Genomic DNA, 22667 nt, shown 5'->3' with positions numbered 1-22667 from the left:
TTCCTTAATTTTCTAGAGTTATTTTCTTATTCATTTTAATCAGTTAATTATGAAACATCTATACAAGTTACCCTGCTAGCCTCATCCTTTTAATTATCACTGCTAAAAACACTATAACCTGGGACATGTCCAGTATATTTGTAATCACATTAAATGTACATGGACTGAATTACCTTCCCATTAAAATAAGGAAATGATCAGATTCAACAAAAAATTTTCTTAAGATATTTTCAATAAATTGGAAATTATTAGCATCTTCAGAGCACAGTCTCTTATTACAAATGGAGTAAAATTAAACACCAATGATGAAAATATTAATTAAACCAATGTATTTGGAAAATAAAAACAATGTCTCCCACACAGAGAAAAAGAAAAGTCATAGTAGAAAGTATGAAACATCTTCAACTGAACAATAATAAAAACACTATTAATTATAATTATTATATAGCTGTAGAAATCATGGCTTTGGAATTGATGCAGGTGTAGACAATAGAAAAGAGACGTCACAAACAGATCTATGCTGATGTGGACACTAAATACATGAGAGAAATGTCATTGCTGAACTGTGGGGAAAGATGGACCAATCAATAAATGGTACCAGAAAGTTGTTTTTCCATTTGAAAAAAAATGGTTCAATTGATCTGTATTTCATATGATACACAATAATTCCAGGACCTAAACGTTAAAAGCAGAACTTTGACATCTTTAAAAGAAACATGGAGGGATATATTTATGATATTTTGTATACCTTTGTGCTATTTATTATAACTCTTTTTGAGTTCTGTATTTTCTAAACTATTCGTAAATAGAAAATATAAAAAATTTCTATAATTCAATAAGAAAAAGACAATCTAAAAGGAAATTGAGCAAATCACATGAATAGACAATCCATACAAGAGAAAACTAGAGTATTTAATAAACCAACATATGAAAATATGTTAAATTTCACTGGTTTAATAGAAAAATCCAAGTGGCAGCACTATAACCATTTCAAACCAATCACAATGGCTAAAATGAAACAGTCTGTCTACACCAAGTTGTAGAGAAAGAGAAAGTTTATACTCTACTAGTGGAGATATAAATGTGCACACCTCTTAGGATTTCAATTTGACAGTATCTCCTTATTCATTGTAATGTACACTCCTCTTACAATTTCAGTTTGGCAATATGTTGTTATTGATTGCACATATAATAAATTTTAGTAACCCCACTTGTCAGCACTCTAAAGCAGTGGTGGGTATACCACGATCCATGGGCCAAATCCTGTTGGCTGCCTTTTCTTGTAAACAAAGATTTATTGGAATATAGCCACTCTGACTCATTTAAATGTTGCCTGTGGGGGCTTGCACACTACAACAGCAGAGTTGAGTAGTTGTGATACCGACCACATGGCCCTCAAAGTCTAAAACACTAAGTGGCCCCTGATGGAAAATGTTTGCTGACCTCTGGTCTAGGGTAACTCTTATACTTTTGTCCTAAAAGCATTGTGTAATAGTGTTCATAGCAGTATTGCTAGCAATAGTGACAAGGAAAAAAAATATTTAAAAGCATGGAAAAAGGAGGCATACTGTAAAATATTCTTAGGAGGTAATGCTAGGCATCAATGAAAATGAAGCAAAGGACTAGATGTATTGCTATGAATAAATCTCAACAACGTAACTGAAAAAAGTGGTTTCAGAAAAGTATACACAGTATTATCTCATTTATATAAATGTTAAAAATGTGACACAGAACACATATATTTATATAGTAAATATGTAAGCCTTTATGTGGGAATGAGAAACACTGAATTCAAGATGACTGTTTCCTCACAGAGCAGGAAAATGTGCTTGAGGAGGGACACACAGGAGAGAAAACACGTGAATTATGTTTACGCTTCTTGTTGGTGATGGCTACCATGTATTTGCAGTGTTCTTTTTACTCTCTTATGTGTCTGAAGACAAAAATAAGACAATGCACAGATGAAAGCCATGGTGCCTTTTCTGAAGACCTGTTGGCTAGTTGGGAGGCAGAAGAAGAAAAGTGTAATTTCAGTATATGACTTTGTAGTAATGGAAAGCTTTACGAGTAACAAAGATACACAGACAGCTGACTGCATATCTCCCAACTGTTGAGGGGACCAGAAGCATGCTTATCAGTAGAGTTCTTGACTCAGGCAGGTGGGGAACTTGCTTTATCTGAGGAATGCAACGGATGGGGACTGTTGGAATTGTTCAGGGCATAACATGAATGTGCCTGGTTGCAGGGAGTGGGCGGAAAGGCACAGGTTGCCTTGGATAGGTTGGCCAAGCCCTCTCTAGGGACACTGTGGATGCTTAAAAACAGTGTTCCTGAAAACGCTTTTTAAAAAGAGCTCACCTAAAACTTAAGGTTTATAAACCTTGAGTATCTCCTATGTGGTGGGTCTGTAGCAAATGCTTGTTACAGCAATAGATTCGGAAACAGATAAAAGATCCCATAATTTTGCAGAAATGAAAAAATCAAATTTGAAGTTCTATGAAAAGTTGTAAAATGTATTTAATTTGCCTAGACAGGTAAATGTCCTATGTGTTCACATCAGACCTGGATTTGAGGGAACCACCGGTTGGAAAGAAACACTAGCATAAAAACTTATCAGATAGCAAAAACTCATCTCTTAATCTAGTTTTTTAAAAAATTGAGTTGCATTTATATAGAATTAAACTTAAAAAATGACTAAACCACAGTGGGTTAGATTATGAAATTTTCTCTTACTATCCACTTCCTGACTTAAGCCATCACCCGTGACTAATGTTTATTGTCCTCATCCATTCAATTTTTGAGGGATTACTGGGAATCATTTACCTGAGTAAGGTTTGTACACATGACCTGATATTTTCATAACTACGTGGGCTTTATAATGTCCTTTTATACACACACAATTTTAGTTGAGTGAAATTGTCAATTGCTGAGGTGTTTATTTTCAAACGTAATGACTGGGACTTTGTGCTCAAAGGACAATTTCTGAATTTTCAATCTCAGGTGTGTCACTGATTTTAGTTATTTATCATGGAAGTGTTTGCACAAACATACACTGACAAAAAATTTAACATTCAGTAGGCTGTCAGTATTCATCAAAATTGTGAATCATGTATTTCATCTAAAATGTATACATTCTCTTATCTTAAGATAGGGGGGAAAGAAAAGAGAGGGGAAGGGGGGGATGAGTAAAAGAGGATGAGAAAGAGAGATATTGATGAAACTAACTTCAAGTATTGGAGGATGATAATAGGGAAATTGATCACTAGCTGGTCTATATGACTATTTAAAAGTGCCCTTAACCTGAGAGAGTTTATTTGCAAAATACTCATATTTTAAGTATTCTAATACCTTGTCAAAGTATTTTATTACAACACATTTTATAAAAAAGCTTTATTGAAATCAGCATTCCCTAATACATACTTTTTAACAATATGATATCTCACCATTGTTTTCAGATTTAAAAAGAAATAAGGTATTTTACAACTTCTTTGGCAATGAATGATGACTCATATAGATCTGATAGTGTGTTTAATTAATAGTTGTCTTTCTTTCTTTTTTTCTGTTTTCTTTTCTTTTCTTTTCCTTTCTTCCTTTCTTTCTTTCTTTTTTTTTTTTTTTTTGCTGAGAATCAGGTTCCTTGCTTATTCTTTCTTGAGATGAATGCCTTAGGACAATCCACCCAGACACTGACCAAGCATGCCCCCTCTCCAAGTAGTTCTAAACTATAGGATCTATAGGATGCAGTAAAGCACTTTGACTAAGACCTTGTGCCACTGAATGAGTCCAGATTAAGTAACTTTATTATTTTCTTTTCATATTAATATGTGACTAATTCTATAAGTACGTATGCTTTACCCCATTGTAAGTGGCAATGTTTATTTGTAAGATGAAGGAATAATCTTTCAAAATTCACTCCTCTTGAAATGGCTTTCTCAAGCTATTTATATTAAATATTTTAAACTATTTTAAACTACTTACATTATAATTGAAAATTATATTACAATTTTAAACTATATTATACTATTTAAATTATAATTTTAAACTATATCATAATTTTAAGCATTTATTATTTTCAAAAGAATTCTGTTTTATATTTCAGGAATATACAATAGATGTTTTCTTTCGACAAAAATGGAAAGATGAACGGTTAAAATTTAAAGGTCCTATGAACATCCTTCGACTTAACAATTTAATGGCCAGCAAAATCTGGACTCCAGATACCTTCTTCCACAATGGGAAAAAATCGGTAGCTCATAATATGACAATGCCAAATAAGCTTCTTCGAATCCAGGATGATGGGACTCTGCTGTACACAATGAGGTATGTTTTTAGGTTTGATATGTTAAATACTGAGGAATCTATGTTGTAACCAACCAGCCCTCCTACTTGTCAACATTTTCATAATGAACTATTGAGGTACACATAGTATGCTTTCTAAATGCTTGTGTATCAAAAAAATAAAAATAGAAAATAGTACTTACGAGGAGTTTGAGTCTCATCTTAGTGTGTTAAAACCTAAAAATTGCCTTAACTATTAAGAATTGATTTTTTTGGCAATTTACTTTTCATGCTACATTTTAGTTAAGTATAATTTTAATATGACAAAATTTTCTTTATACCAGTATATAACTTTATTTTTAATATCTCATCAAATATCCCATCAAATTTAAATAATTTTAAGCAAGTTTTATTTAATTTAATATTTACTCTAGAGGAAAAAAAAAACTTTTAAAACGCAGGGATGTAGTTTTTGTTTAATATTGGTTGCAAGTAAATTGGTACCATAAGCATATGTATTAGATTGAACCATATGAAATTGCCATTTTGTAAGTCAAAAAGTGCCATGTAACATCAAGTTCATATGATTCAACCCTAAAAAACTCATCCAAAGAAATACACAGTTGCTGACTCTAACAGCTAGTCCATTTTAACTTTTCTCATGAATTAATCTTTTAAAATAAATTACTTATAGTATGTTACAAAGAAAACAATCACAAATCTAATAAAATAATATATAATCTAAAATGTAAGTGTTTGATAAAGGCTTTAAAGCATAGGTAACGTTTGTCAGCATTATACGTAGACAGATTTGTATTCCAGGCATTTAATGTGTTATTATTTCATATGCAATATTAAATTGTGGGTTCCAGCTGTGAAAGTTATTTAAGAAAGCGTAATAATACAGTCCTGATCTTTAAAGAAAACAGTCTTGAAGACTCATTGCTAAGTGACCATTGCCCAAAATGGGAGTGTTAGCTATTCCTTCTGCCTCACTCTCTCTGAATATTGCAATCCAGATGCAGCACCCTCATTGATTTTACGTGTTGATCATTCCTGTGGATTGACAATGATTGGAAATTTGGGGTTGAAACAAAATGTAGGCTGAAAACACACAGAGTTTGGAAAAATATTGCATCGGATTCTTCTTAAAATACTCTCTTAGAAGTACATAAGCTGTAATTAAATGGTTTGTCACATTTGTTTTCCTCACCATAAGACTCTTCTGTAAATTCAATTTAATACCTACTTTACCTCTGTGTAAAAATGGAATAATTAATAACTTTATAAAAAATTTGCTGATTACTCTTAATATTCATAACTTGTGTCTATAATTTGACCAGTAGTCTAGTCTCAACAAGCTATTTATAAGAGATAAATTTATATACATATCTATGTCTGTATTTATATTTATATATATGTATCTCTATACAGTATATGATACTCATTCAAAATTTATGTATTTTTGAAGGGGCCTCCTCTGAGCCAGTATTGAATTCTTGTATCAGTTTTGCTATATGGTTGTTGATGGGATGTTGGGGGGAAATAAAATTCTTTTTATGATATAGATTTTTTTCATTGAGATTTCTATGAAATGTTAATATTGAAGTTAATAGGAAAATAACCTTCAAAAGCACGTATATAACTTCTTGACTAACCACAGAGTACAAAATGCTTAAGTAAAGTATATTTTTAAATAAGCATTGTTACTTGAGCTAATGCCTTCTGAAGGATCACCTAAATGTGAAAGAACAAAAGCATATTTAAATGTGAATTAGCCTAATATAATGCTACAATGAAGGTCCTATCTCATCATTAATTCTGTTGACAACAATAAGGAGTGATTTATCTTGACTTGCCAATTTACCTAAACAAAGAGTGGAATTTTGACTTCTAGGCTTACGGTTCAAGCTGAATGTCCAATGCACTTGGAGGATTTTCCAATGGATGCTCACTCATGTCCTCTGAAATTTGGCAGCTGTAAGTATGGGGATGAAGGTACATGTTTTGGGTCAATAAAATCAGGGCTAGTCAGCAGCACTACTTAATTGTATAGTTTCTTCTTATATGATGGGATGCTTAATACTTGTCCAATAAGATGCAGAAATAAAAGAAATACTGATTTCCCTCAAGTAATCCACTGGCTAGCCCTGTTTTACTCTCAAATATAATTATATTTTAATTATTGTTTTTAGTTACTGCTAATAAAGAACAACCTGTTTTTATACATTGAAAAAGTAGACTGGGAGCTCCTTGAAGGTCAGAACTATGTCATTTACCTTTTTTCTTTTCAAGTACTAGCACATTAAAAATGCAAAATAAATAAATTTTTTTCCAACTAAGAATGAAATGTAGGGGGTGGGGAGGGATCAACTGGGAGTTTGGGATTAGCAGATGCAAACTACTATAAATAAAATAGATGAGCAACAAGGTCCTACTGTATAGCACAGGGAACTATATTCAATCCCTTATAATGGCCTATAGTGAAAGAGAATATGAAAAGGAATATATTATATGTATTTATAAATGAATCACTATGCTGTACACTGGAAATTAACACATTATAAATCGATTATCCTTCAATAAAAAAATCTAAAAAAATTAAGCATGGTGAGAAATATGCAAAGAATAATTATTTGATGTGCTGGAGGTATTGGCTAACACTATGGTCGTAATCATTTTGCAATATATGAGTGCATCAAATCCACATATAGTACACCTTAAACTTACACAATGTTATATGTCAATTATATCTTAATAAAGCTAGATTTAAAAAGAACGATTGAAGAGCCTATGGACAGCTATCAAACTAAATTAGACTATCTCTGCCACTGCTTATCTGAAATAAAATCTGTTTTAAACAAGCAAACAAAAGAAGAATGAAATGTAAAGGATAGATTCCATTGTTTACTAAAGTAGCGATCATCCTGTTGCAAATGTCAGGCACAGAAACTGGGTCTCTGTTTTCTTTCTACTTTCTAACTAAATGGAAGGAATTTTTTTTCTAAAATAAATTTGAAGGAGATGACGTAGGTGGATTGCTACACGTGGGCACTTTCTGTGTACAATAAAGTATTTCAGAAAAGGCTCTGTGCATTTGGCAACCTCTGTAGGTCACTGAGGTTGGACCTTATATGTCAAGCAGAAGCATTCGCTCTCCCAGAATAATTGAGAAGAGGGAAGGTCAAAGCATCTCCCTAGGCCCACACGGCATTCAGGGCAGGTTCAGGATAAATTCACGGGCACAGCTAAGCAGCCTCTCTCTTTGTGAGCGTGTCCAATAGCCTGACATTTCAGAAACCCAGCTCTTTTTAGCACCCCTATCTTTGTCCATTCTGGGCAGCTTTTCACTTTTCATTCTCTTGAATAGAAATGCAGTTCTCTCACCTGATTAAAAATATGTATAACTGGATGTGTGCCTTCTGCATCATGTGAAAGAAGAGGGAGGAATGATGGCTAATTTGAATGCAGAGCTCTCTAATTATTTTGATGACCATAGTTTTGTGGAATGAGAAGTTCAGTCTTGTTTGTTCTGTTCATTCTTACAAAAGGTATCAGCTCTCAGTTTTCTTTGAGACTCTTCCCTTTGTTTAACTACAAAGCCGTCTTTTATTGTCATGGAAACTATCACTTCAATACTGGCATTTCTTCAAAAATTATTTAAGATAGTCAATCATGTTATAAAAAGTAAACATGAGGCTGGAAAAACTCCAGCAGATGCAGCAGAGAAAAAACTCATTTGCATTGCATAAATGGTATTAAATAGAAACTGAAAAGCCTTGGTACCAAAGGAAGGATTTATTCAAGATGCAGTAATGGTCTAAGAAGGAAAGGCATTTTTCCGTGCACAAGTTAGTGCCATTAAGAAACCAAATATAAACGATGTGATGTCTCAATTCTAAATATGAAATAAATACACCTAAAATACTTAAATACAATTTAAAATCCCTTACTAAAGTGCATCTTCAGAGCAGTGTAATATTGTACCCCTGAAAATACGGTCTTCTGTATCTAGAAGTGATACAGGCAACAAAGTTTATTAGGCATTTTTTGTTGAAGTAATTGGTTTTATTTCGTTTTCTCCATGTTTACTTTCTGACACATTGAGTAAATCATTTATTTATGCTTTTATTTTTCCTTGCCAATAATAGGTATTTGATATATAAAGGTTGAAAGTATGGACAACAAGCCAACCCAAAACTTAAAATGTTGGCAAAACAAATTTTGGCAAAAGCAGCCATGACTTTTCCTTCTAGTCATTTATTCCTCTCTTGTTCAAAAAACTCCCTTGTCTCCCCACAAATAATGGGATTTCTGGAACATTATCATTTTTCTCAAATAAAAAAAGCATCTTTTCTACTAATTTACAAGTTTGAATTCAGTTTTGTATTGCTTTATTCTTGTTGCCTCATGTCTTTATATAATTCTTCACTGTTCAATTTGATTTTAAACTTCCTGAATGGAAATCTAAGAGTATTCTGGGCATTATCCCAAAAGAAATTGTAAATTTTCTTTTTGGATAAAAATTAATAATTAAAAATGATTTGGGGATTTTGGGGGGGTTATCAAATATGAAGAAACAATATGCATTTGTTTAATGCAGATTAGGACTCAAAATGGGTTATTTAGCAAAATTAAATTATTTAATGAAAATCTAATACAGATATGGAATTTATAATGAAATTTATTTTTCTCCCCTTTTATTCTTTACTGAAAACATTGCAGTGGTCTCCTAATTTATCTGTGTGTTGATGGACCAGGAAGTGCCTTTGATCTGCACTGTATAACGTTCTACTATCTCTTCTCTCATCAGACTCCAAATCTAAGAAAAATATTCCTGTCTAACAAATGAAATAATTGTTTTTTTATGAAAAACATGGGAAGGAGCAATCACTTTCTTTAACATATTCTTGGGGTCCTATCCTAATTTCCATCTTCCATAGCAGTAAATGGTAGAATTAAAATATATTAAAATGTGAGTTTATTGATTTAGCAAGAGTGATCTGAGAAAGTTTTCTTTGTGGCCGGCATTGCGCCGGGTGTGAGAAGTATCGACATGAGTCCCTGCCCATCAATCTCTTACGAGTTTCTTAAAAAAGCCACATTTGTGGAGTATCATTTTCCCTTTTTAGGTTTAAAGGTAAACATCAAAATTCAAAAGTGGAATCATTATGTTTACTTTTAAATAAAACCTAATAATTTATTAAGATTTATTACTCATTACTGAGTATCATGAGGCCTTCTGATACAAAGTGGTGCATGTGACGTCTTTGTGATGTATTCAATTCTGTGTCATTTGAAATTTTAGTGAAGCCATGATACGTACTTATGGGGAAAACAAAACAAGTCACTTGATGATCTGCAAATGGATTGCTTGTCACACACATGACTAATGTTATTTATTCATAACAGCAGAATCATCAGTGGTTAACTCATTTAAATTAATTCATAAAAACTTAGACCTTAGGGCAACTGAAATTCATTCATATGCAAGTTATATGAATATATCTACTATTAAAATATATATATATACACATATTCATACCTATAATGACATATGTACATATATATATATATCTAGCATCCTATTTCAAAAGTTATTTCATGTAATATAGTTTACTTTTGGATGTAGGTGAATACATGTATTTCACTGATATTAACATTTAGTAGTGATATCCAGAAAACCAGGCAACATTGTAGTATGCCATTAAAAGACCACACAGTGAATAAGACACAAGCACATAGAAGTTCACTTTATTGTTATTAACGCTTAAGTGCAAATGGATTTGTGATCACAGACTTTGGATCAAGGAAAGTACCAGGACCATCCCAGAACAATCATATTAATCTAGAAAATTTACAGAAAGCAGGTGAATGAGCTTCCCAACATCCTATAGAGCTAGAGGTAGAGATATTGCCAGAAACAGCTGGTTCTTTCCCTCAGTTGAAAATGTGACTGTGATGCTGAGTTTTGCTCCAGGACCAGGAGTAACTAGTATTTCTAAGCATTCCCATGAGCAAAAGTGCACAGAAGGTCTTCAAAAGGTCAGTAGTATAGCAGCAATTGTCTGTTTATTCAACTGTGGAGAGACTCTGCCTGTGTGGAGAGGTCAGCTGTTCCCCCTCAGGACACACAGGCGCAAGGGAAATGCCAGGGCCAAAGAAGTGCTGAGACGGACATGCTGCCCACTCTCCAGCTCCAGAGTCATCTCGATTCTGCTAAGTTCTGCATCCTTGGCCAAATAAATCAGAACGTTATACCTGGTCTGTACGTGTTTCGTCTCCTCCTTCCAATCCATAGCTTAATTAGGGTGCTATGAAAGTATAGTCCAGTGAGATCTGTGTGCATTAATTAATTTTATAATGAACAGGTTTCAAAAAGTGTTTATGAAACTATAGCATTCTCAGTTATTTTACAGATTCTGCAAAATTAGTTTTCATTCTTCTAATGAAATGCATTGTGTCATGACAGCTAAGTCATTTAATTCTTAACTGGGTGAAAGTGTTGAAGAAAAATCTACAAAATTAACTACAGAAATAATAAATACAATATAGGCCATTATTATTTTCCCACGTGGACAAAAGTTACTTTTATGTCCAGAGAGTAGTGACATTTTGGATTATGACTGTTATTTCATCAGTGATTGCTGTTCTAAATGAAATAGTTAAATGGGCTTTGGGCGTTCACAATCTGTTTATTACAACGCCTTCATCTACTACCTTGGGACTGTGCATCCCAGGACCCAGTGATTTTTGCAGACTCCAAAGAGAAATTCATTCTTCATCTCTCAGGATTGCAATGAAAATACTCTTATGGTTATGATTGTCTCTCTTGGTCTGCTTCACAGCCTTTGTACTGAAGTTGTAAATTTCAAAGACACTTTTTTACCTCCCAAAATATGATCTGTAAATATCAATTTTTTACAGTAAACAGTAATTCTATGAAATACAACCCTATGAAAACATCTTTGATGTTTTATGTTATTGGTGGTTCTTATTAAAATTACTGTAATAGTTTTTTTTCCCCCTCATTTCCTACAGATGCATATACAACCTCAGAGGTCACTTATATTTGGACATACAATGCATCTGATTCAGTACAAGTTGCTCCTGATGGCTCCAGGTTAAATCAATATGATCTGCTGGGCCAATCAATTGGGAAGGAGACAATTAAATCTAGTACAGGTAAGTAAAATGAGTCTAAAGAAAAGCTAGTTCCTAAGAATATTAAATGGGTTAAAGTCATTGGAAATGTGTCGGTTAGCTTAAAACCTTTTCCTCTTGATGTCTAAGAGCTAGCAGTACAGATTTTGCTTGGGAGCTTTTTAGAAATTCAGAATCTCAGGCCTGACCCCTTACTAAGTCAAGATCTGCATTTTAACAAGATTTCAAGGAGATTCCAAGGTGTGCATTCAAGTTTCAAAAAACACCGGTCTAAAATATGCAACCAACTCAAAAAATGTGTCTTTCCGGAGAAGCCAATTTTACTTTGAAACAGTGTTACAATTTCCCTCACCTTCTAATTCTTTCTCCCTTATTCTGGATAAGTCACGACTATTCAACTCTTGATTTATGGATAATTACTCCTGGCCTGTGTGGGAAAGCTAAAGTCCTTTCCCATGGGCACACTCATTTAAGGAGAAGCAGCCATATGAATGAACTAATGACCTCACATCTGCCAGATGTAAACCCAGAGAGCAGAAAGGAAAGTAGCTAGGAGGCTCAGATAGAACTGACCATGGTGAATTAGAACAGACATATAGCACTGAGACGTTCAGAATTGGTGACAGGATCAAAAGTGTAAAATCTCGGCCAGAAGATCAGTCTTGGAGATGTGGGCAGAAATCAGCACTTTAAAGTGTGGGAGAGGAGTGGACTGAAAACAATCAAAACAGAGGCTTGAGGTTGGTACCAGAAGGTCTGAGGGACCCGAGCAAGTAAAATAATCTACCGTCAGAGAGCAGAGAGCATTCATGAATCCTCTACGCCCTTGGCCAGTAAGCATGACCTGGAGAGAAAAACGAAGGCCATACCATGCACACACACAGTTCAAGCTTCTTGGTCATATTAAATTTTTCTTTTAAATATTCTTGCTACACTAAGGGGGGCATTTAAATGTTATATACTTTCTGTGTCACATATAGGATAAACTCTTTCCTTTTTAAAATCAGGGACTGTTCTTTCTCTAATCCTTTCCATTTCCAAAACGTTCCAACTATTGACTGCTGCAGTTTCCTAAGCTTCTTAAATTTTTCTTCTAGGTGAATATACTGTAATGACAGCTCATTTCCACTTGAAAAGAAAAATTGGGTATTTTGTGATTCAGACATATCTGCCTTGCATCATGACTGTCATTCTCTCCCAAGTGTCATTCTGGCTTAACAGAGAATCTGTGCCTGCAAGAACTGTGTTTGGTGAGTGAGTAACTACGCCCTTTGCTATACAGCACGTTTTGTTCCATTGCGCACTTTCAAACGCGTTATCTTTCTTGACCCTCATCCCAATAGTTTGTGGTGTGTGGGGCCGGGAGTACTGGCTTCACCTCGTAGGTCGGGAAACTGAGGCTCAGGGAGGTAAAATACATAGTCAGTGTCAGACTCTGAACAAGGGATAAAAACAATACTCAGATACTCTGAAATGCATTGTCTTCTTTCTGTTAAATCATTTTGCTTGTCAACATTTGTTTCCATGTTAGTGAAAGAAGAACATTTTTAGTATTCTCATATTTTTTTTAATGTAGCGTATAATAGTACCACATTTCTAGCCTATGTTTTTTATTTTATTTTTTGTTTGGTTTTTAGATGAACAAAGATCTTAGTACTTTAAGTGAAAGAAAGAAAGAGAGGAAGGGAAAGAGAGAAAAAAAGAGACTCCTCATTTGCTAACAGTAGTGTGTTTAATAACAAAGTTAATTTTCTTGATTTAGACCATGCAGGGAAATTTGGTTACTGCTTTTTGGATAATGAACTAGGCTGAGCACATTTGTGACAAAGTAGATGACCTTCGTGTATTTCATCCACTCATTCATTTAGGAAAGTTTTATTGAGAATCTACTCTGTCGGTTACTATATCAGGCCCTAAATCTGCAAAAACATATAAAATATAGTCCCTGCATTCAACTAGCTCTGTATGGTGGAAGGTACCAGAAGAAGCAGGAAAGATAGTGTCAACACAAAATGAAGGCATTATAAAAGAGGCATATACAAGTCGTTAAAAAAGACAACAGCATGGATCCTCATGTAGAGAACTGATTAAAAAACTGAGCTAACATTTGACTTAAGTCTTGAAGGATGAGTAGTAGTGTCCCAGGCAGATGAGATGGAACAAGAATCCAAGCCAAATGGGATTAATTTTGCAATGATATGAAGGGATGAAAAAACATAATGTATTCGGTGACAGTGAGCTGTTTCAGTGTCAGTGGGTGTACATACAATTGAAGTTTAGTTTGAGGCCTAAATGAGACGGGCCTTGTAGGCCATGTTAACACAACACATAGACCATAGTGTTTTGAGGCCATAGACGTGTGAAGCTCTGAGAACAGTGCCTGGCATTTAATATGCACTATATAACTGTTAGCTATTCTTATTAACAGTGGAGAAAAAATCAGTTTGATTCTCAATGAATAATTCAGAAAGAAATTAAGAAAATTATTCCATTATAATAACATCCAAAAGAATAAAATACCTAGGCACAAATTTAACCTAGTATGTGAAAGACTTGTCTACTGAGAATCACAAAGCATTGCTGAAAGAAACTATGACCTAATTAAAATGGAAAGACATCTCATATTTATGTATTGGAAGACAGTGCTGTTAAGATGAGAATAATCCCCCGAGAAATCTATAGATTCAATTCAATACCTTTCAAAAGTCCAGTGACTTTTTTTTTCAGAAATGACAAAGTTGATCCTCAAATTCACATAAAATTGCAAGGGGCTCCAAATGGCTGAAACCATATTTTTTTTAAAAAGTTGCTGGACTCACGTTTCCTAGCTTCAAAATCTAGTACAAAGCTACGTTAATCAAAATAGTGTGACAGTGCCACAGGGATAGACATATAGACCAATGGAATAGAACTGAGAGTCCATAAGCAAGCACAAACACCTATGGCCTGTGGATTTTCAACAAGGGTGCTAAGACTATTCTGCTGGGAAATATTAGTCTCTTCACCAGATGGTGCTGGGACAGCTGGATGACCACCACCACATGCAAAGGAATGACGTTGGACCCCTACCTCACTCCAGATTAAACAATTAACTAAACAGATACACAAATTTAGTCTAAAATCTAAAACTATAAAACTATTAGAAGAAAACATAGGGTAAATATTTATGATTTCATATCTAGCAGTAGATTCTTAGATTTAACATCAAGAGCATGAGTAACAAAGAAAAAAATAGATAAACTGAATTTCATTAAAGTTAAAACCTTTTGTGTCTCAAAGTACATCATCAAGAATGTGAAAAGACGACTTACACGTGGGAGAAAATATTTGATAATCACTTATCTGATAACAGTTTAATATCCTGAATAATGAATGAACTCTTACAACTAAAAAACAAAAACACCAAAAAAAAAAACTGATTTAAAAATGGGTAAAGAACTTGAATGGACTTTTTGTTTTTTCTAAAGAAATATACAAATGTCAAACAAGCACAAGAAATGATGTACATCATTGGACATTAAGGAAATGCGAATCAAAATCACATTAAAATCCATTTTACACACATTAGGATGGCTATGATAATAAAACAAAAAAACAAAACAAAAGGACGTGAGTGTTGGTGAGGTTGTGGAGAAGTAGAAACCCTCCTATACTGCTGGTAGGAATGCAGTTCAGCTACTCCACAAAAAGTTATATACAGGATTACAACGAGGTCCACCAATTCTATGTCCAGGCATTACCTAAGATTAATAAAAACGTAAGTTCACAGGGAAGGTTGTACACAGGGGTTTATAGTAGCATCATTCCTAGTAGTCAAAAGAATGGAAACAACCCAGACTCCCTTCTGTAGATGAATGGATAACCAAAATATGGTATATACTTACAGTACAGCATCATTCATCCACAGGAAGGATTAGGTACTGGTAACATGGTACAACAGGGATGAATCTCGAAAACATCATGCTAAGTGAAAGAAGGCAGATGCGAAGGTCACATATTTTATGATTTCTTTCATATGCGTTATCCAGAATAGACAAATCCATAAAGACAGTAAGCAGTTTAGTGATTGCCAGGGGGTGGAGGCAGAGGGAACTGGGGAGTGACTATGTAAGAACAGGGTGTTCTTCTAAAGTGATGAAAACGTCTTGAAACTAGGGAGAGGTGATTGCAGAACTTTGTGAATGCATAAATGCCACTGAATTGCACATTTTAAAATGATTAAATGTATATTATGTGAATTTCATCTCCTTTATAATAACTTTTAAAAGTCAAGAGTTGAAAAAATAATAGCATTGAATGAGCACGTCAAGGATTTCCCAGGATTTAGGAATCTTCTCAGATGTCTCTTTCAAAATTTGCAAATAATTAAATCAAAGACAAAAAAAAAATTTTGATGTGACCAAAAATAAGAGAAAATTTCCATTCAAATGGCTTGAAAAATAGAGTTACACATTTTTCAGAGCACAAATAATGCAGAAAACAAAGGTTTTAGGGAAAATTACATCATAACTAAAAACAGAAAGGAAATGATTAGGGCAGAATGGATCTTCCAGAAAGATCTAAATTTATATATAAATATAGAGCAAATCAGATAAATTAAATAATGCAGTATTTGTTTAACAAATGTAAGGAAAATAAAATACTGCATTGTGGCAAATAAAAATAGAGATTCATAGCATAAATCCCATGGATGCATATGTTAAAAGAAGCCAATAGAAAACTACCTCAGTATAGAGGAGAGAGAAACAGATGAATATTTAACTTTAAATCTACAGAATATCTTAGTAGCAAGGTTACTAGTTTGAACTATAACAAATGTACACGTTTTTAAAGATTGATTACAAAAATAACATCTATAAGTTAAAAATTCAGGCTATATTCGAACCTGTAAATTTTATGCACATGATTTATAATACAGGTTTAAGGATCCAGAAGTCATAATTTCATGCATATGAGCTGTTAGTTGGTAAAAGCATTTTACTACTATCTCTACAAGTTATTCTGTGTCAGACTTGTAGTGAACGTAATTCCTTGTGAGTGTGTATGTATATCCTTGTGCAAGTAAAAGATAAAAATCCTATGTCCTGTCTGGAGTAAGACTTGAAACCTGCCCAGCCTCCTTATTCTCACTCCATCCTTCACTGTTTTCTGCCTCCTTCTGAGTTTGGACTTCATCTAACTGATAAATAGCAGTTACCAAAATAGTGTCTACCCTCTCCAAGCTTTTCTCCCTGAATCCACCACAAGGAGATGGTCTATAAACTGATTAGAGATTATTAAATCATCTGCCCTCCTCCTGCTTCTGAGGCTTTCTGTGGTGGGTAACCTCCCCCACAAGTAAAACAAAACAAAAAAACTATCACAGTTATGAAATTAATACGCCCTGGAAGACAGATGTCAAATTTCCCAACCTTTGAGATCTGGCTTCATGCCGTGAATAGAATAAGAAAACGGAGCAAACAAGACATTGGCAGAGGAGTTGAAATTAGAATGTGCACCCCTTTGATATTAGAGACTTTGCTGCATTTATGAAACACATACTATTGGTGATTGGAAAACTGGCAGATAAGAACATTCCACATTAACTTTTGACAAAACAGTCATCTACTGGGCAGAAAGTCCCTTCATAAGGAGGTTATTGTAGTTAGTAAAGAGATAATCATGATCTGATATAATGAATATATATATATTTTTCCTTTAAAGCAGCTAACACTTTTGAGTGCTTAGCTACATATTTGAAAGAATAATGCACCAGGATGAAGACAGCATGTATCAGGTCCTGATTTTACTTCTGCATTAAGTGCGTGTGTAATCTCTCTAAACTCTAGATTTTTTTTTCTGCTGTAATTTGATATAAAACTTATGCTATCTACTTCATAGGGATTCCTAAAACAATATGTGTGCAGGTTTTCTTAAATCCTAAAGTAAATGTATGCTTTTATTGTTTTATATATTCAACAAATAGCAAGTTTAGGTATTTTCTGATAACCAAGAATACTGTAGAATGTTCCACGAATTCAAGTGGTCTATGAGTCAAGGCATGCCAAGGTAGGAAAGGGCATTCCATAAGGACAGGGCGAAAAATCAAAGCTAAGAGAAAGTGGAGCTCATAGAAAACAGAGGACAGAATGGTGGTTGCCAGGCGCTGGGGTAGGGGAAATAGGGAGAGGCTGGTAAAAGCTATAAACTCTCAGTTAATAGACAAATAAGGTCTGATGATCTAATAACATGGTGACTATAGTTGATAACATTGTATTGTGTAATTGAAATTTACTAAGAGAACAGAACTTGCCTTTTCACCCCCCCTCAGAAAAAAAAAACACACAAATATGTGAGATGATGCGTGCGCTAAGTAACTCTATGGTGGGGATCCTTTCATAATGTGTATCAATTCATCACACTGTACACTTTAAATATATTACAATTTTCTTTGCCAATTATACCCCAATAAAGCTAAAAGAAGTTTTAAAAAAGAGTAAGAAAGTCAGCTGGATATAGCTTCAGCTTGTCTAGGCTGAAGAATTGGTACAGCCTCAGAAGGGGATATGGATGGCTTTAATTGGAAAGTAGGGAGAAAGCGGCCGCAGGAGTCGAATGCCTGGGCAGTAGGGGGATATGAAACGAATGAACAGAAAGCCCGTGCAGGGCAAAAACAGCCTCTGCCAAACTCGTTCCAAATCCGTCTTCCACAAGGCATGGCTGCGGAGTGCTGACGGGCGGCATACCTGGCATCCCGGAACTGACTCTGGCACAAGGCAGCACGTGCTAGTCAGCAGGCTGCCAGCCCACCAGCCGCCCTCCCGCCCGCCCTCAGAGCCTCAGCCCTGCCAGCCACTGCCAGTTAGGAGAGTGACTGAGGCAAAATACATTAATAAGCCACGGCAAGAAGATTAGGAAGCCTCACTGGTTCTAGTCTAGGGGCAGGTTTAGAAGTTGCTTCAGGAATACAGGTGGTCTGCTTAAGCTTGATTGATGAGACTGGATTATTAGCAAAGGCATAGGAAGAGAATTACAAATTATGCTGTTATTTTGTCAGTGAATTTTTGTTTTAGACTTTTTTCAGGACATGCAAATATCCTTTCAATATAGTTATGACCATTTAAGTTATGAGAGCAGATTATCCAACCAATGCCATTTCCTATACTGAAATCTATGTGATTGCAGTGATGAGAAAATATTTGAAAATAGCTTTTTTTAAATTGAAGTAGAGTTGGTTTATAATGTGTTAATTTCCAGTGTACAGCATAGTGATTCAGCTATATTATATATTCCTTTTCATATTCTTTTTCATTATAGGCTTAAAATGGCATTTTTGAGCACCTCAATGGGTCATATACTTGTTAGATCCATTTATCATTTTAATCAAATAATCATTATTTAATCATTTAATTCTGGGAAAAAAAATCCCTGGTTAGGAAAGTAATTATCCCCCCTTTTCAAATAAGAACTTTGAAACCCGGCAGTGGTAAGAGACTACTCCGTTGCCAGACAGCAGGTCAGTAACAAAGAAAGAATTTGACCTTACAGCTCTCTGACTCTAATGCTTTCACTTTTTCTACTGCACCATTAATGCCATCAAACTGCTTTGACCTTTTTTTTTTTCCTTTTCGAGCCTGCAGTCAGAAATATACTGGGTGACTTCTTCAAACATGGGTAATTTCTGTGTGAGAGTCAGGCTTACTAAACATAGATCAGAACCTGAGGTGAATGTTCAGGTTTGAACAATAGTTACCTGTCGGCCAGCAGCTACTTACTGAAGTCTTTCAGATTTCTTGCCCTGTTTCCTGCCCAGAAGTTGACACTATCAGATTGTGGTATAGTGACCTATGCATCAAATGACCTTTCAAAGGTCACTCCTGTCCAGTATTATGTTCTGCACTTATAAATAAAATTAACCTAGTTAATCCAAGTTTTTAAAAGTATAGTTATTTATAGTAGGTTCACCTTAGTCATTTGAAACTTCTTTTTAATCTGAGGTAGAGAATTTATTACTGCTTTTGACTGCATTCTGTAAAACCATCTCTCTATTATACATTTTGTCTTGGAACTCACCTGTGAAGTCTTCATAATCTTATAGAATATATAAAGAAGGTTTTAGGTGTTTCAAAAGGATTTTTTCTTGTTACTGTTGTTTTGTTTTGATTTTTTTTTTTTTTTTTTTTTTTTAGTTTTCACTTTCTTCACTTAAGCTTTGAAATAAAATGGAAAATAATGGCCTTTGCTACTCTATTTTACTATTTAGACAGGTCTAGGTCATTAAATATTTAGCTTCACTATAGCAAAAGTGTGAGTGCGTATTTATCTTTAGTTTTTAAACTTACAAAAATTAAAGGTATTTATTTTCAAATATGTCATAGTCTTTCAAGGAAATGATTTCTACTCGGATGACTTATCTGATAAGAATAATTTAATAAGGCATTATTTATCACAAATAACATAATATCTCCCCAGTTAAATCACCTCAGGGAGCTATACGAAATCACCAAAACTATTAACATTTGCACAGTCACCCTGCATTTTATGACAATACAATTATAAGACTGAAATAGCAAAAGGATTTGATAACAGTGGGGAGTTTACATAAGACAGTGTTTTCTGTGGTCTCCTGTTCTTTATTGCCTTATTGTCATCTGAATATATTCCTTGTCATACTGATTATATTATTTTCTTCTAAACTTACAGAACAAGAATATTACTATTTTAGTTTAAACTATTTTAACAAAGTACTATAGACTGGGGGTCTAACAGACAACAGGAATTTATTTCTCACAGTTTTAGAGGCTGAAGGTTTGGAGTTAGGATGCCAGCATGGTAGGTTCTGGTGAGAACCCTCTTCATTGCAGGTTGCTGACTTCCTCATATTGTCACGCGGCAGGAGAGTGAGCTAACTCTCTGGTCTCTTCTATCCCGTTACTGAGGGCTTCGGCGTCATGACCAGATTATCTCTGAAAGGCCTCACCCCCATCACATCAGGAAGTAGATTTCAACAAATGAATCTGGAGGGAACACCACTGTGCAGTCCGTAACAGTTACTGTGATGTCTGGCAGTTACAGTAGGTTGAACTCTCTTGGGTAATGGAGCAGAGATGCAGGGATCCCAGGGTGATATCCTTGGAAGGCCGTCTTCGCTCGTTTTTAGATCGAACCTTTCCTTAACCAGAACTTCCACCTCATTCTTGATATCATTTGAGATTAGTTGTGAACCATGCTAGGTTTCTTGGACGTCACCTCTCAACTGTGGTAGATTACGATGGATGGGTAGTTCTTGGGAGACTGGTCTTAAGTCGTAATGACACTGCTGAATCCATTTGATAGCATTAGGCTACCAAATTATGCCTAATTAAGGAGCTGAATCATATCCTTTTAGAAATCTAGGAACAGAGTAGTTCAGCAATGAAGATAATGAATTTAACAAGAACAGAAATCTGTGGATCCATTCTGGGAAGATTTTGGACATTCTTGGAAAAGTGGGAAGAACAGAGAATCCAGTTCAACGCTTTCCTTTCACGTTCCTTGTGAGCTACATTAAATTATTTCTCAAGGAAGGAAATGAATAACTAAAATAAAATAGCCCAAGGCTTTCTAGGCAACCATTTAAGCAGTATAATCCCTAGGTACCTTTTGATTTTTTTTTTCTTAAATCGCCACTAGATGGGGCTCTTGCATCCTTGGATTCTTAGCTGCTTTATCTACACAGTGGGGGCCTAATGAACTCCGAAACAGGAGGGAAGCCTTAGCACTCTTTATTTGACAGGTTCCAAATGGGACATTTGCGTATATCATTTAATGTTCAAGTATATAAAATGTGTATTATAATTCCCATTTTAGAGGTAAGGTCAGTGAGGCTGAGAAAGAGAGGAGGAGGGAGGGAGAGGGCGGGGGAGGGAAAGAGAGACACAGGAGGATGATTTAACATTTGTTGGGGAATTCTGTGTACCAGGCAAGTAGGCCTGTACTCCCCATGACCTCCCCTACAAACATCATTTTCATTTTGCAGATGTGGGGAAGTGCTGAAGCTTAGCGAGTTCACATAGCTACTGTGACAAGAGCAGAATCCAAATCTGTGCCTGAGTTTAGTGCACCTTGTCTCTACGGATGGCCACTGCTGAGCAATCTAAACACTTCATGCACTTTTAATGCACGATATAACTTTAAAGTTTATAAAGATCTCAGGGGTCGACCTAGCAAAATGCAATGATTAGATTCATGATACTGACAAATACACAATGTAGACGTACCACTGGCTTTGAAAGGGGAACCCATTTATAGATCAGGCAGTGCAATTTTAATGAAGAGTGTGGACTTCTGAGGCAGACTGCCTGGGTTTGTATCCCACCTCTACGACTTGCTAACAGAATGATCTTCACTAAGGTTCTCAGCCTCACTTCACCTCCGTTTCCTCAACTGTAAATGAGGATGATAATAATGCCTAACTCATAAGGCCATTATGAGAATCAAACAAATTTAATTCATGAAAAGTTCTTATAATGAGATGTGGCATATAGTAGATGCTCCAAAGTGATACTTTTTAATCCTCTCTGGAGTAATGTAAGAATATGCGATTTATGTGCGAAAGGCTGCAGTGTATACTCTTCTATGGCCCATTTATATTACGATGTTGTGATTAAATCTCTGTTTCGTTCTGAAGCTTACATGCTTCTTAACCTGTATGTTCCTCCTTAAAGAATTTGTAAATATAGTCCCCCGGTGTTACCATTCACAGTTTTTAAAATTAATTATCTCATTCGGTGAACCAACAGAAAATAAGCATTTACTCTTGCCAGAATTGGAGTTAGGGGGCAGCATTTTTAAAAAAACATGATGAGCCACGTACCTACAAGCTGCTCAGAGTGTTGAGAAGTGAGAGAGACATGTAAATAAATATGAAATAAAGGATCATAGGTTCTGGGAGAAAAATATTCCAAAATTAGGTAAGGGCAAAAAGAAGGGAGCAGTGAAATCTGAGGAAGTCAGAGAAGCCCCAAGGGAAGAAGAATCAAGTCAAGCCTTGCAAATTAGCATAATAAAAAAGGCCACATTCTTAGCAGAGAGCACACAATTATCAAAAGCAACATGGAGCATCTGAAGAACAATAGATTACAGATTGGGTATCTCAGGTAGGGGACTCATGTTTGTAAAGATGGTTAGACAGAGACCAGTTCATGAACAGCCTTACATCCCGTGCTGAAGCCATGGAAACTGCTTAAAGGGTATTTTAGTGAGGG

At 35.0% G+C, this 22667-nt stretch overlaps 1 protein-coding gene across 4 annotated transcripts in view; it reads left to right on the top strand.

Moving 5' to 3' along the window:
* The window catches only part of GABRA2 (gamma-aminobutyric acid type A receptor subunit alpha2), a 110698-nt gene that overhangs the window by 61843 nt on the left and 26188 nt on the right, over positions 1–22667 (top strand). For all 4 annotated transcript variants that reach the window (XM_032496908.1, XM_006183376.3, XM_032496904.1 and 1 more), the window contains 4 exons: positions 4100–4320; positions 6176–6258; positions 11320–11463; positions 12540–12692. In XM_032496908.1, the coding sequence (XP_032352799.1) occupies positions 4100–4320; positions 6176–6258; positions 11320–11463; positions 12540–12692 (601 nt within the window). The remainder of the gene's footprint in view (positions 1–4099; positions 4321–6175; positions 6259–11319; positions 11464–12539; positions 12693–22667) is intronic.

This window comes from Camelus ferus, chromosome 2 (genome assembly GCF_009834535.1).
Source record: "Camelus ferus isolate YT-003-E chromosome 2, BCGSAC_Cfer_1.0, whole genome shotgun sequence".
Taxonomy (NCBI): Eukaryota; Metazoa; Chordata; class Mammalia; order Artiodactyla; family Camelidae; genus Camelus; species Camelus ferus.
This window is presented reverse-complemented; position numbering and strand designations above follow the sequence as displayed.